Consider the following 16,193-nt stretch of genomic DNA (forward strand, 5'->3'; position numbering starts at 1 on the left):
CTAAGGGATTTTCACAGTAATGTTATTGCAGTGTTAATGTAAGCCTACTTGTGATTAATAAATAAACTTTGTTTCAATAGATTCGCAAGAGCCATTGAAGGAAGAGACAAAGGATGTCGGTGGGATCTGCCAGCTAACCTTGAATTTAGGATGCCAAAAGAAACAGGAGAATGCAGGATTTCCCCGAGATAATCTTTTAATAGTGATAGGCTATTAGCCAGGCGAGCCACTTTCAGTTGTTAATGCACTGCCCCAGTGCTTAAGGCAGCTCTGGGGGAGTAAGCTTCCCTAAGGTTCACACGTGGAAGGAGCTTCTCGAGAAGTCACACTTAGTCACACTTCAGCATCACTTTAATTCCCAGCCTTTTCTTTGTGGTTTCAAAGGCCTCAATTGCCCGCTCCAGAGGGAAGCGATGGGTGATCAGGGGCTTTACATCCACTTTCTTTGAAGCCAACATAGCAATCGCCATGGGGTACCTGGTTTGGAAAATGGAGAGGGGACACAAGCATTAGAAGCCAGGGGTTGGCCAATCCTTTGAGCCTGGCCCACCATTCAATGGCTGATCTGACTGAGGCACCAACTCCACTTTCCTGTCTCTCCTCCTCCTCCACCTCCGCCCGCGCCTCGCCCATAAGCTTGACTCACCTGTTCATCAAAACTCTATATAACTCAGCTTTGATATATTCAATGATCCAGCTTGCAATGGTAGAGAATTCCACAGATGAACGACCCCCTGAGAGAAAAAAAATCTCCCCTTGCACTCTATGAGTATTCTCTTCTATGCGTCTAGAAGAAGGAGGAGCTAGACAAAGAAAAAGATTTTGGGATGGAATTCCAAGGCTCGGTGTCTTGGCAGCTAAAGGCACAGTGGATTGGCCATATTAAATTGACCCCTTAGTGTCCAAAGATGTGCAGGTTAGGGGGATTGGCCTAATAAATTGCCCCTCAGTATCCAAAGATGTGCAGGTTGGATGGATTGGCCATGCTAAATTGCCCCTTAGTGTCCAAAGATGTGTAGGTTAGGTAGATTGGCTATGGTAAATGTGTGGGTTTCCAGGGAAAGGGTGGAGGAGAGGCCCTGGGTAGGATGTTCTGTCACAGAATCAGTGCAGACGCAGTGGGCTGATTCTATGAACACATCCAGTTGAAGCTATGGGCTGCATTATGAATTTTTTACACAATACTGACACAGACCAAGTTTACCTTCTGTCAGTCTGTAAAGCCCTTGGAAAGGCATGAACAGACACTGCTCCATGTGGCCATGACACCTTGCCCATTCCTCCTGTGTGAAGCACTGAGCCATGACACAAATAACAACATGTCCATAAGTGGGCAGTGCAATGGTTAGCACTGCTGCCTCACAGTGCCAGGGACCTGGGTTCAATTCCTGGCTTGGGTCACTGTCTGTGTGGAGTTCTCCCCGTGTCTGTATGGGTTTCCTCCGATAGATGTGCAGGTTAGGTACATTGGCCGTGCTAAACTCTCCCTCAGTGTACCTGAACACTTCAAAGATGTGCGGATGAGATGGATTGGCTGTGCTAAATTGCCCCTTAGTGTTGGGGGGACTAGTAGGTTAAATGTTTGGGGTTGTGGGGATGGTGGGGCTGTGTTCTGTACAGACTCGATGGGCCAAATGGTCTTCTTCTGCATTGTAGGGATTCTATGAGGTCAACAAATGCTGACAAGCGATATTTGCAAAAAAGGTTTTTCTTAAAGTGAATGTTTTTTGAAGCACTTGGCGCACTTTTGAATGTCCCATTGATAGAGCTGGCCTTGCCAAAACTGCACCGTACAATGTCATCAAATTTAATTACTCGATTCATACTCTGCTATCCGAGAATAGTAATAAAATTCAGGCCACCAAAGCATATTAAGTACTCATGTCCTCCACATAAAACAATTCATCTGCACCGAATCAACTGTGTGCTTTGTCTAGAATCTCCACAGTTTAATGACTAAGTAAATATAACCACAGGAAGGAAAACACTTTGAAGAAAGTAATGTAGGACAGGAGGTTGGCTCAGTTACGCCATCCCCACTAGATGTTATTGACAAGTGTTGCCCAACACATTGCAAAAACATGTTTCTCATATTTCCTGGAACCCAACACCTGACCTTCACATTGTACCTGCTGGTTCCTCAGTTATTTTCTCAAACTCTAGTGGTTTGACCCGCAAAGTCCCTGTGGGGATGAGGCCCAGTGTGGGCACAAGTTGAGAATAGAACTCCCAAACAATGGCCGGAATTCAATCACCTTGCCCGCCATGGAGGCCATGGCCTAGTGTTATTATCTCTAGACTATTAATCTAGACTATTAATTTCTGGTTGTATCACAGTTTGGTCTGGCTCCTGCTCTGCCCAAGACCACAGGAAACTACAAAAGGTTGTGAACATAGCCCAGCCTATCAGGCAAAACAGCCTCCCATCCACCGACCCTATCTACACTTCCCGCTGCCTCGGCAAAGCAGCCAGCATAATTAAGGACCCCACCCACCCCGGACATTCTCTCTTCCACCTTCTTCCATTGGGAAAAAGATACAAAAGTCTGAGGTCACGTACCAACAAACTTAAGAACAGCTTCTTCCATGCTGCCATCAGGCTTTTGAATGGACCTACCTTGCATTAAGTTGATCTTCCTCTACAACCTAGCTATGACTGTAACACCATGTTCTCTATGATCAGTATGTTTTGTCTGTAGAGTGCGCAAGAAACAATTCTTTTCACTGTATACATGTGACAATAATAAATCAAATCAAATCAGAAACTCAGCTAATGTTCTGGGGACCCGAGTTCGAATCTCGCCATGGCAGATGGTGGAATTTCAATTCAATTAAAAAAAATCTGGAATTAAGAATCCACTGATGACTGTGAAACCATTGTCGATTGTTGTGAAAACCCATCTGGTTCACTAATGTCCTTCAGGGAATGAAATCTGCCATCTTTAGCTGGTCTGGCCTACATGTGAAAAAAATTGGTGCGGAAATGCATCCAACAATGGAAGTATCCGTTGACCTGAGGCGGGAATTTCCGGTCTTGCTTGAGCGAAGCCATACAATCCCACCCTTTGTGTCAGTTGTTTTTATTCATTCATGGGACACGGGCGTCGCTGGCTAGCCAGTATTTATTGTCCATTCTTAGTTGCCCGAGGGCAGTTGAGAGTCAACCACATTGCTGTGGCTCTGGAGTCACACGTGGGCCAGACCGGGTAAGGACGGCAGATTTCCTTTCCTAAAGGACGTTAGTGAACCAGATGGGTTTTTCCGACAATTGACAATGATTTCATGGCCATCAGAGGATATGTAATTCTCGATATTTTTTAATTGAATTCAAATTCCACCATCTGCCATGGCGAGATTTGAACCCGGGTCCCCAGAACATTAGCTGAGTTTCTGGATAAACAGTCTAACGATAACACCACTAGGCCATCGCCTTCCCACTGCCTTCTGATGCCTCTGGAACATGTTGCTGCTTTTGTGCTGAGATCAGAGGTGTGGGAAGGTTGCCTAGAGAGGGTATTTAGCTCAAGGTGGAGACTGGGAGCTGAACTAAGCGTTGAGTTGCTGAGTTCAATGCGGAAAGCAGTGATGTGGCTGATGAATAAAAGTAACAAGGAAAATAGGGTGATTCACACACAGCAAAATACTTTCCAACTGATTGCATGAATGCATGTATATACTGTTTGCCTTCTCATCTCTTGCCTGTTCTATTCTGAAAGACATCTGCCCCTCATCACTGCCAGTTGGAGATGATTCTTGCCTGCACACGTTTATTTATTAATATTATTTACTATTAGTGTCACAAGTCGGCTTACATTAACACTGCAATGAAGTTATTGTGAAAATCCCCTAGTCGCCCCACTCTGCCCCCTGTTACACAGAGGGAGAACTCAGCACGTCTTTCGGACTGTGGGAGGATGCGGAAGAAACCCGCGCAGGCACGGTGAGAAGGTGCAGGCTCCTTACTGAGAGTTAATCGAGGCTGGAATTGAACCCGGTTTGTTGGCATATCATCAGCAGAATAGAACAGGAAGAGTTACCGTCCTGTTCAATGACTGCCAATGGAGATATAATACCCTTACTGGTCCTAACTGGGCAGAAGGATTGGTGTGTTTGTTTTGAAGGGGTATGGGTGAAGGGGCAGGGCTAAAGGGGCATGGGTGAAGGGGTATGGGTGAAGGGGTGGGGAATTGCCTCGCCATTCAATTGGTGACAAATTAAGAGCGGGATAATAGAGCAATGACATTTCAGCACCCAATTAAACATATGCTCCCATTTGGAAATAAAAATCAAAGGATTGTCTTATGAGAGGTTAAACAGGTCGGGACTCTACCCATTGGAATAAAGAAGAACAAGAGGTGATCTCATTGAAACATACAGCGAAAAGTATTGTTTCTTGTGCGCTATACAGACAAAGCATACCATTCATAGGGTACATAGGGGAGAGGAAAAGGAGAAGGTGCAGAATGTAGTGTTACAGTCATAGCCAGGGTACTGAGAAAGATCAACTTAGCATAAGGTGGGTCCATTCAAAATTCTGATGACAGCAGGGGAGAAGCTGCTCTTGAGTGGTGACAGAGGTACAGGGGAGTTACAGAGTCAAACAATGCAGAAAAGGTCTTTTGGCCCATCAAGTCTGCACTGACAATAACTACCACTGAAGGAATGCTAATCACGCACTTGTCCCATATCCTTGAATTTGGTACATGATCTTAGACTTTTCTATGTTTATCCCAACAGAACAAGGTGGAAGTGAGAATGTCCAGGGTGCATGGGATCCTTAATTATGCTGGCTGCTTTTCTGAGGCAGCAGAAAGTGCAGACAGAGTCAATGGATTCTCCATAAGACAGGAGAAATTTTAACATAAATGAGCGACACAAGCTCAAAGAAAACCTTCTAGAATTATCCACCCTCAATATACGTTCATATTAAGGGCACCCCGGTGATTAGCACTGCTACCTCACAGCACCAGGGACTGGGGTTCAAACTGGGGTTCAATTCCTGGCTTGGGTCACTGTCTGTGTGGAGTTTGCATGTTCTCCCCATGTCTGCGTGGGTTTCCCCTGGGTGCTCCGGTTTCCTCCCACCGTCCAAAGAGGTGCAGGTTAGGTTGACTGGCCATGCTAAATTGCCCCTTAGTGTCTTAAGATGTGTTTATTAGGGGGATTAGTCGAATAAATACCTGAAGTTGCAGGGATAGAGCGTGAGTGGGATTGTTGTCGGTGTAGGCTCGATGGCTGCCTTCAAACTGTAGGTTTTCTAAGATTCTACATGGACAGGCGCTGCAGTATGGCGACTACGGGATTTTCACAGTAACTTTGTTAATGTCAACCTATTTGTCATAATAATAAATAGAATATTCTACCCTCCACATACGCTCATACTCATGCACAGTGCAATAAATACTTTGGGATTTTCTATACGCTAATTTACCACAAGGTTTCAACGCGTGTAAATTAAGAGATTACCAGGAAGGACAATAGCAAATAGGAAAGTGGCCAAACCTCAGGTTCCAAATGCCAAATTACTCAACAAAGATCTTTTTAAGAACTATCTCGTGCTGTCAGGATCTCTGCAAATAGGTGGAACACGCCCAAGAAATTTCTTGGCTCACTGTAATTAAGTAATGGATCTAGGAAGATGTCAAAGAATTATTGATAAAATAACAACAGCGTTAGTCATTGAATTAAGTTCTAGGACATGAATGAATTGTGTAAGGCACCTAGTGTTCTTTCCATTAATTTATCAGCTCTCGTGCATTTTACTTATGTCACATAATGAGCTGCCTTCATGCATGACATAAGTAAGTGGTTTGAACATCTTTCAAGGAATCTGCTTCTAAGAGCCTCTGCTATGGACAGCATGGTGGCACAGTGGTTAGCACTGCTGCCTCACAGCGCCAGGAAGCTGGGTTTGATTCCAACTTCAGGTGACTGTGCGGAGTCTGCATGTTCTCCCCATGTCTGCGTGAGTTTCCTCTGGGTGCTCTGGTTTCTTTATGTGTGCGCTTTATATGCTCTGTCTGAGGCCAGAACTCTCCATTCACCTGACGAAGAGGCTGTCCCCTCGAAAGCTAGTGAGAATATTATCAAATAAATAGGTTGGACTAAAACCTGGTGTTGTCAGACTTTTTACTGTTCTTCCCACACGCCAAAGATGTGCTGCGGGTTTAGTGGATTGGCCGTGCTAAATTGCCCCTTAGTGTCAGGGGGACTAGCAAAGGTAAAATTGTGGGGTTACGGGCACAGAGTCTGGGTGGGATTGTTGTCAGTGCAAGCTCGATGGACTGAACGGACCCCTAAGGTTATGAAGGGCATGGACAGAGTGGATAGTTAGAAGCTTCTTCCCAGGGTGGAAACGTTTAAGGCCTGCGGGGCAAGGTTTAAAGGAGACGTATGAGGCAAGTTTTTTGCACAAAGTGGGTGCCTGGAACTCGCTGCAGGGTAAGGTAGTGGAAGCAGATATGATAGTGACTTTTAAAGGCCGACTTGACAAATATATGAATAGAGGGATATGGTCCCTGGAAGTGGAGAGGTTTTAGTTCAGACGGGCAACATGGTCGGTGCAGGCTTGGAGGGCCTGTTCCTGTGCTGGAAGTTTCTTTGTTCTTTGTTTTCTTTTGCACTGTAGGGGCTCTGTGATTCTATGGTATATTGCAGAGACCAATAAGTCCAGTGTAATTCCAAAGAAGTCCACCGCTCTTACCTAATGGTGAGGTTTCCTGTCTGAGATCGTGGACATATCCCTCTGCAGATGGACTCTCTCCCTTGTAGGACATAGCCTTCTCTGGAATTAAGCTTGCGATGATTGTGCATCAAACCCAGCTCTGCTCCCCCCTCGTCAGGTAACGCTGGGGCAATGAGAAAGGGGCTGGGACCAGTCTTCTGTCAGTTTTTCTAACTCTTACATCAGCCAAAATGGGCATTTCTGTTACCAATCATCACTCTGTAGACAGCGGTCTCTCCCAGCCCGCCCCCTTTGGTAGGCTGAAGGTGGTAGGGAAAGAAACACTGTGTGCCTCCAGGTAGGATGAGCTGCCTGCTTGCCACCAGCAGCAAGGGAAGGTGGCAGCCACGTTGGGGTCTGCTGCCTTGACAATGAGCGTTGGTGAGGCTGGAAGGTGCCATGAAAAGGTTCAGCACTCACACCAGCACAAGGAGCTCCTGGAAGCAGCAAGTAAAGTGCAAAGCCAGGTAATCTTTAACTGACCCTCTGATGAATCCAACAACTTATGGACTAACTTGGACCACACCAGGGGGAGGCGATGGCCTAGTGGTATTATAACTAGGCTTTTAATCCAGAAACTCAGCTGGGGACCGGGGTTCAAATCCTGCCACGGCAGATGGTAAAGTTTGAATTCAATAAAAAAAAATCTGGAATTAAGAATCTACTGATGACCATTAAACCATTGTCAACTGATGGAAAGATCCATCTGGTTCCTTTAAGGAAGGAAATCTACCTTCCTTACCAGGTCTGGCCAACATGTGACTCCAGAGCTGCAGCAATGTGGTTGACTCTCAACTGCCCTCTAAACAAGTGTAACTAGGGATGGACAATAAATGCTGGCCCAGTCAGTGATGCTCATGTCTCACAAATGAATGAAAAAAGCCTGTGGTCCTTTTGCCAATTTCCTTTGGCTACTGAGCCTGGAAGCAGTTTCTCTTTTCATATTCTCGCCATGATTCCTCAATCCTTGCACCCATACCCTTTCACCCATGCCCCTTCACCCATACCCCTTCAAAACAAACACACCAATCCTTTTGCCCAGTTAGGACCAGTAAGGAGTGTTATATCTCCATTGGCAGTCACTGAACAGGATGGTAACTTTTCCTGTTTTATTCTGCTAATCATGTGCCAGCAACCCAGGTTCAATTCCAGCTTTGGTTAACTCTCAGTGTGGAGTCTGCATGTTCTCCCCATATCCGTGTGGGTTTCCCCTGGGTGCTCCACTTTCCTCCTATCCAAAGATGTGTAGACTATTAATCCAGAAACTCAGCTAATGTTCTGGGGATCCGGATTTGAATCCCACCATTACAGATGGTGGAATTTGAATTCAATAAAATGATAATTGGAATTAAGAATCTACGGATGACCATGAAACCATTGTTGATTGTTGGAAAAACTCATCTGGTTCACTAATATCCTTTAGGGAAGGAAATCTGCCGTCCTTACCCAGTCTGGTCTATATGTGACTCCAGAGCCACAGCAATGTGGTTGACTCTTAACTGCCCTCTGAACTATGCAAAGGTCCATTAACCTTTTTTGATTTGATTTGATTTATTATTGTCACATGTATTTACAGTAAAAAGTATTGTTTCTTGCGCATTATACAGACAAAGCACACCATTCATAAAGAAGGAAAGGAGAGGGTGCAGGATGTGAATGCGATTACTGTCACTGGAGAGGTAGTGCTTGATCGACTAGCGGGACTGATGGTGGACAAGTCCCCAGGACCGGATGGAATGCATCCCAGGGTTCTGAAGGAAATGGCAGAGGTGATAGTAGACGCGTTGGTGATTATTTACCAAACTTCGCTGGATTCCGGGGAAGTGCCGGAAGACTGGAAAATGGCTAATGTTACACCGCTGTTTAAAAAAGGTAGCAGGCAAAAGGCAGGGAATTATAGGCCGGTTAGTTTAACGTCTGTTGTTGGAAAAATGCTTGAATCCGTCATCAAAGAAGGAATAGCAAGGCACCTAGAGAAGAATTGTTTGATAGAGCAGACGCAGCATGGATTCGTTAAGGGGAAGTTGGGTTTGACAAATTTATTGGAATTCTACGAGGATGTGACTAGTGCGGTAGACAGAGGGGAACCGGTGGATGTGGTGTTTCTCGATTTTCAAAAGGCGTTTGATAAGGTGCCGCACAAAAGGTTGCTTCAGAAGGTTAGGGGGCATGGAGTTGGGGGTAAGGTGTTAGCGTGGATAGAGGATTGGTTGTCTAATAGGAGGCAGAGAGTTGGTATCAATGGGTGCTATTCTGATTGGCGGTTGGTAACTAGTGGAGTGCCGCAGGGATCAGTGCTGGGGCCTCAACTATTTACCATTTATATAGATGATCTGGAGGAGGGGGCTGAGTGTAGGGTGTCGAAATTTGCTGATGACACAAAGATGAGTGGAAAATCAAATTGTGCGGAGGGTGTGGAAAGTCTGCAGAGAGATCTAGACAGGCTGAGTGAGTGGGCAAGGACCTGGCAGATGGAGTACAATGTTAGCAAGTGTGAGGTTATCCACTTTGGCAGAAATAATAGGAGGGATTACTATTTAAAGGGCGAAAAGCTGCAGCATGCTACGGTGCAGAGGGACCTGGGGGTTCTTGTGCATGAGTCGCAAAAACCCAGTCTGCAGGTGCAGCAGGTGATCAAGAAGGCGAATGGGATGCTGGCCTTTATAGCGAGGGGGATAGAATATAAAAGCAGGGAGGTCTTGCTGCAACTGTACAGGGCACTGGTGAGGCCGCAACTGGAGTACTGTGTGCAGTTTTGGTTGCCGCACTTGCGCAAGGATATTTTGGCCTTGAAGGGAGTGCAGGGGAGGTTCACTAGGCTGATACTGGGGACGAGGGGGTTGGACTATGAAGAGAGACTAAATAGACTGGGTCTGTACTCGTTGGAGTTTAGAAGGATGAGGGGGGATCTTATAGAGACGTATAAGATAATGAAGGGGATGGATAGGGTACAGGTGGAGAGATTCTTCCCGCTCAGAAAGGACAACAGGACTAGAGGGCACAGCCTCAAGATAAGGGGGACGGAGTTTAGGAGGAACTTCTTCACTCAAAGGGTGGTGAATCTCTGGAATTCTCTGTCCGTTGAAGTGGTGGAGGCTACCTCACTAAGTATATTTAAGACACAGGTAGATAGGTTTTTGGTAGGCAAGGGAATTAAGGGTTATGGGGAGAAAGTGGGAAAGTGGAACTGAGCCACTTCAGATCAGCCATAATCTTATTGAATGGCGGGGCAGGTGCGAAGGGCTAGATGGCCGACTCCTGCACCTACTTCTTATGTTCTTATGTTAATGTAGTGTTACAGTCATAACTAGGGTGTAGAGAAAGATCAACTTAATGTGAGGTAGGTCCATGCAAAAGTCTGAAGGCAGCAGAGAGCTGTTCTTGAGTTGGTTGGTATGTGACCCCAGACTTTTGCATCTTTTTCCTAATGGAAGAAGGTGGAAGAAAGAATGTCCGGGGTGCGTGGGGTCCTTGATTATGCTGGTTGCTTTTCTGAGGCAATGGGAAGTGTAAGCAGTGTCACTGGGTGGGAGGCTGATACACGTGATGGACTGGACTTCGTTCACGACCCTTTGTAGTTGCTTGTGGTCTTGGGTAGAGCAGGAGCCATACCAAGCTGTGGTACATCCGGAAGGAATGTTTTCTATGGTGCATCTGTAACAATTGCTGAGAGTCGTGGTGGACATTCCAAATCACCTCGGGCGGGATTCTCTGGTTTTGGGGTGAGCGAGGTTGGAAAACTGAAGAGTGAACGGCTTACTTAATTACAGGAACTATGTGAAAACTGCTATCTCACACTGAGCGAGTGGGTGTTGGAGGCTCAGTATATAAATCTATGGGAGTAGGTGAAGGGTTGGTATCTCAGATCTTGTGTTTGCACGGGAAGGTGTCAGGAGAAGGCCAATTGGAATTAGAGTGCAGGGGAGGAGTTGAACCAGAAAGGGAACAGTTCTTTCAGAACGCAGAAAGAGAGAGATGATACACTTGGATCATATTCAGTTTGGGAACAATTCTGTGTACAGTTCCCTGAGACTCTGACTTGGAACCTATCATGTGGGAGTGGCATGGTGGCACAGTGGTTAGCATGGCTGTCTCACAGTGCCAGGGATCCGTGTTCGATTCCTGGCTTGGGTGACTGTTTGTGTGGAGTTTGCACCTTCTCCCTGTGTCTCTGTGGGTTTCCTCAGGGTGCTCCAGTTCCTCCCACAAACCGAAAGACATGCTGGTTAGGTCCAATGGCCATGCTAAATTCTCCCTCAGTGTATCAGGTGCTACAGCGTAGTGACTAGGGGATTTTTATAGTAACTTCATTGCAGTGTTAATGTAAGCCTACTTGTGACACTAATAAATAAACTTTAATACCCGAGACTGACGGCAGAAACCAGACTGTAACCAAATCCTTTTATCTATTACTGAGACAATTCGGCTCACATTAACACTGCAATGAAGTTACTCTGAAAATCCTGTAGCCACCACACTCCAACGCCTGTTCGGGTACACTGAGAGAGAACTTAGCATGGCCAATGTACCCTAATCAGCACATCTTTCACACTGTGGGAGGAAACCAGAGCACCCAGAGGAAACCCACGTAGACACGGGGAAAATGTGCAAACTCTACTCAGACAGTGACCCAAGCCGGGAATCAAACCTGGGTCCCTGGCTCTGTGAGACAGCAGTGCTAATCACTGTGTCTCCCATAATCCTGCTGACATCTGAGTCATTAAGTCTGAGGTGGACTAAGGTGTTTGCTGATATAGATTTTGGGGTTTGAAAATTAATTAATTTGAGGAGCAAAATAGGTAATGTTTGTAACCAGGTACTTTTTAAGTTTATCTTCCACAAGCCATTGCGCCTTGTGGAGCTTGGCACAGATATGTGCCAAGTTGCGGCCTTTAATCTCTTATAGATAATTATTCTAAAATCAAGCCAACAGCATTTAGAAGAGTTCTACATGTAATGAATACTGATCCTTGATCCACCTCCTTCCTATCACTGGCCACCCATCAAATCTGCAGGGTGTTGTCAATCCTCCAGACTGGCCAGTAACCTCCAGTAATTAAAAATTAATTGCACATGAGGTGTAACCTGGGAGAAGTCTGAGCAATTTTGTCTTTCTAGTTCGAAAAGATATTTAAGAAAGGTCATGTGCACCAAATCACCAACAACCTGTCCTGGTCCTTCTCCACACTGACACGATAGTTAAGAAAGCCCACCAATGCCTCTACTTTCTCAGGAGACTAAGGAAATTTGGTATATCCGCTACGTCTCTCATCAATTTTTACAGATGCACCATAGAAAGCATTCTTTCTAGTTGTATCACAGCTTGGTATGGCTCCTGCTCTGCCCAAGACTGTAAGCAACTACAAAGAGCTCTGAACGAAGCCCAGTCCCATCACACAAACCAGCCTCCCATCCATTGACTCCGTCTACACTTCCCACTGGAAAAGCAGCCAGCATAATCAAGGACCCCACACAGCCCAGACATTCTCTCTTCCCACCTTTTGCCGTTGAGAAAAAGATATGAATGTCTCAGGTCACCTACCAACCAACTCAAGAACAGCTTCTTCCCTGCTGCCATCAGACTTTTGAGTGGATATTAATCTCGCAACACCAAGTTAAAGTCCAACAAGTTTATTTGGAATCACAAGCTTTTGGAGCGCTGCTCCTTCACCAGGTAAGTGATGAAGGAGTAGCACTCTGAAAGCTCATGGTTGCAAATAAACCTGTTGGACTTTAACTTGGTGTTGTGGAACTTCTTACTGAGCTCGCCCCAGTCCAATGGCGGCATCTCCACATCATGGCTACCTTATATTAAGTTGATCTTCCTCCACACCCTATCTATGACCATAACACTACTTTCTGCACCTTCTCCTTTCCTTATCCCCTATGTGCTCTATGAATGGTATGCCTTATCTGTATAGCACGCAAGACATGATACTTTTCACTGTATCCCAATACACTGACAATAATAAATGAAATGAAATCAAAAACGTTAACTTTTGCTTCTCTCCTCATGGACGCTGCCAGACTTGCCGAGTCTATCCAGCATTTTCTGTTTTTGTTTCAGATTTCCAGCATCTGCAGTATTTCGATTTTGCAGAAGGTTTTGAAATTGGGGAATTGAAAGACTTTGATTGACAGCCAGTAACCATCCAATCAGGTAAAGAAGGGAGTCTTCACAAGAGCAACTCTCCGAGTCACATGTAGGCCAGACCCGGTAATCATAGAATCATAGAATCCTACAGTGCAGAAGGAGGCCATTTGGCCCATCAGGTCTGCACTGACCACAATCCCACCCAGGCCCTATGCCCATAACCCCATGCATTTACTCCCCTGACACTAAGGGGCAATTTAGCATGGCCAATTCACCTAATCCGCACATCTTTGGATACTAAAGTTTGATTTGATTTGACTTATTATTGTCACATATATTAACATAAGGTGAAAAGTATTGCTTCTTGTGTGCTATATAGGCAAAGCATACCGTTCATGGAGTACATATGGGAGAGGGAAAGGAGAGAGTGCAGAATGTAATGTTACATTCATAGCTAGGGTGTAGAGAAAGATCTGGTTAATACAAGCTACGTCAATTCCAAAGTCCGATGGCAGCAGGGAAGAAGCTGTTCTTGAGTTGGTTGGCACGTCACCTGAGACTTCTGTATCTTTTTCCCGGCGGAAGAAGGTGTAAGAGAGAATGGCCAGGTGTGTGGAGTCCTTAATTATGCTGGCTGCTTTTTCAAGGCAGTAGGAAGTGTAGACAGAATCAATGTGGGCTTTTATGACAATTGGTGATAGCTTTATGAGCAGTATTATTGAGTCTAACTTCTTATTCCACACTGATTAATTGAATTTAAATTTAAAAGGCTGCCCTGGTGGGATTTGAACCCGTGTTCCCAGAGTATAACCCTTGGTCTCTGGATTACTAGCGCAGTGACAATACCACGAGAATCACAGAAGCACTACAGTACAGAGAAGACATTCAGCCCATCAAGTCCATACCAACCACAATCCTACCCAGGCCCTATTCCCATAACCCTCATTTAGCCTGCTAATCCCCCTAACACCAAGGTCAATTTAGCATGGCCAATTAACCTAACCTGCACATCTTTGGACTGTAGGAGCAAACTGGAGCACCCGAAGAAACCCACGCAGACTCAGGAAGAACATGCAAACTCCATATGGACAGTGACCCAAGCCAGGAATCGAACCTGGCTCCCTGCCACTGTAAGGCAGCAACGCTCAGCAGTGTGCCACCGTGCTGCCCCCATCTCCTACGTCACCATCTCCACACAAGTTAATGTTAAAAAGCAAGGATTGAAGTGTTGAATTTGTCGCAGGAATGAGGAATTGTTGGTACTTACGTGTTACAGTATCTGAACATTCCTCGGATATCCACCTCTCGGATCGCTGCATTTAGCAGGGGAACACTCACCAAAGCTGGGCCATGACCCACAAGGAGGACAGTCCCTCCGGAGCGAGTAGACTAGGAGAGATATCAGACATGTGAGCTAAGAGGGAGGGAAAAGCAACACAGCTCGATTCTAAACAGCCGTTCACAACAACGCAGGATTACAGATTGGCAAAGCATCTCAGAAGTGAATAGATATTGTCAAAATATCCAGGAAAACCTAAGAGTCACATTTTTATTCATTTCCCCACACTTTGGTGATGCCACATTGTTGTCAGGTACCCTGTCACATCTATTGCGTCTGAGAACAACTCCTCCAGTGGCTCGTCTTTCAGTTTTGTCCTTTGTGAATTTTCATGAGTTATCTTTACACATTTCATGTATATTTTCACAATTTTTTACCCCACATGAAATTCCACACTAGCACTGGAACTAGAAGCACTAGAATCCCTACAGTGCAGAAAGAAGCCATTCAGCCCATTGAGTCTGCACTGACTACAATCTCATCCAGACCCCATTCCTATGACCTCACATATTTATGCTGCTACCGTGCCCAGCTTTTCCAACCTATCTACATGACTGGGGCAGCACAATGGCACACTGGTTAGCATTGCTGCCTCACAGCGCCAGGAACCTGGGTTCGATTCCCGCCTTGGGTCACTGTCTGTGCGGAGTCAGCACATTCTCCCCGTGTCTGAACATAAGAACATAAGAAATAGGAGCAGGAGTAGGCCATCTAGCCCTTCGAGCCTGCCCCGCCATTCAATAAGATCATGGCTGATCTGTTGTGGCTCAGTTCCACTTTCCCGCCCTCTCCCCATAACCCCTAATCCCCTCTCTTATCAAGAACCCATCAACCCGCTTCTTAAAAATATTTAGCGAGGCAGCCTCCACCACTTCAACGGGCAGAGAATTCCAGAGATTCACCACCCTCTGAGTGAAGAAGTTCCTCCTCAACTCCGTTCTAAACCGCCTCCCCTTTATCTTGAGGCTGTGCCCCCTAGTCCCACTGTCTTTTTTGAGCGGGAAGAGTCTCTCCACCTCTATCCTATCCATCCCATTCATCATCTTATACGTCTCAATGAGATCTCCCCTCATTCTTCTAAACTCTAACGAGTACAAGCCTAGTTTATTCAGCCTCTCCTCATAGCTCAATCCCCTCAACTCCGGTATCAGCCTAGTAAACCTCCTCTGCACTCCCTCCAGGGCCAAAATATCCTTGCGCAGGTGCGGCGCCCAAAACTGCACACAGTACTCCAGCTGCGGCCTCACCAATGCCCTATACAGCTGCAGCAAGACCTCCCTACTTTTATATTCAATCCCCCTCGCTATGAAGGCCAGCATCCCATTCGCCTTCCTGACCACCTGCTGCACCTGCAAGCTGGGTTTTTGCGACTCATGCACAAGGACCCCGAGGTCCCTCTGCACCGTCGCCTGCTGCAGTTTTTCGCCACGTAAGTAATAGTCCTTCCTACCATTCTTCCTACCAAAGTGGACCACCTCACACTTGCCAACATTAAATTCCATTTGCCATTTCCTGGCCCATTCGCCCAGCCTATCTAGATCCTTCTGCAGACTCTCCACACCCTCCGCACAATTTGCCTTTCCCCCAATCTTGGTGTCATCAGCAAATTTCGACACCCTGCACTCGGTTCCCTCCTCCAGATCATCTATATAAATGGTAAATAGCTGAGGCCCCAGCACCGACCCCTGGGGCACCCCACTAGTCACCAACCGCCAATCCGAATAGCACCCATTGACCCCCACTCTCTGCCTCCTATTTGACAACCAATCCTCTATCCACGCTAACACCCTACCCCCAACTCCATGTCCCCTGACCTTCTGCAATAACCTCTTGTGAGGTACCTTGTCAGACGCCTTCTGAAAATCCAGAAAGACCACATCCACCGGCTCTCCTCTATCCACTGCCCTAGACACATCCTCATAGAACTCCAGTAAATTTGTCAGACACGACTTCCCTTTAATGAAACCGTGTTGCGTCCGCCCTATCAAGCAATTCCCTTCAAGATGCCTCGCAATTTCCTCCTTAATGACGGATTC

General features: G+C 46.1%; 1 protein-coding gene across 1 annotated transcript in view; it reads right to left on the bottom strand.

The window, feature by feature from the left end:
• Positions 1-329: 329 nt before the first annotated feature.
• Positions 330-16,193, bottom strand: part of LOC145360665 (sorbitol dehydrogenase-like) — an 87,072-nt gene continuing 71,208 nt past the window's right edge. The window contains exons 10-11 of the mRNA XM_080216014.1: positions 14,086-14,207; positions 330-477 (exon numbers count right to left, since the gene is read on the bottom strand). Of these exons, the coding sequence (XP_080072140.1) occupies positions 330-477; positions 14,086-14,207 (270 nt within the window). The remainder of the gene's footprint in view (positions 478-14,085; positions 14,208-16,193) is intronic.

Source organism: Carcharhinus amblyrhynchos, chromosome 32 (assembly GCF_965287045.1).
Source record: "Carcharhinus amblyrhynchos chromosome 32, sCarAmb.v2.hapA, whole genome shotgun sequence".
NCBI lineage: Eukaryota > Metazoa > Chordata > Chondrichthyes > Carcharhiniformes > Carcharhinidae > Carcharhinus > Carcharhinus amblyrhynchos.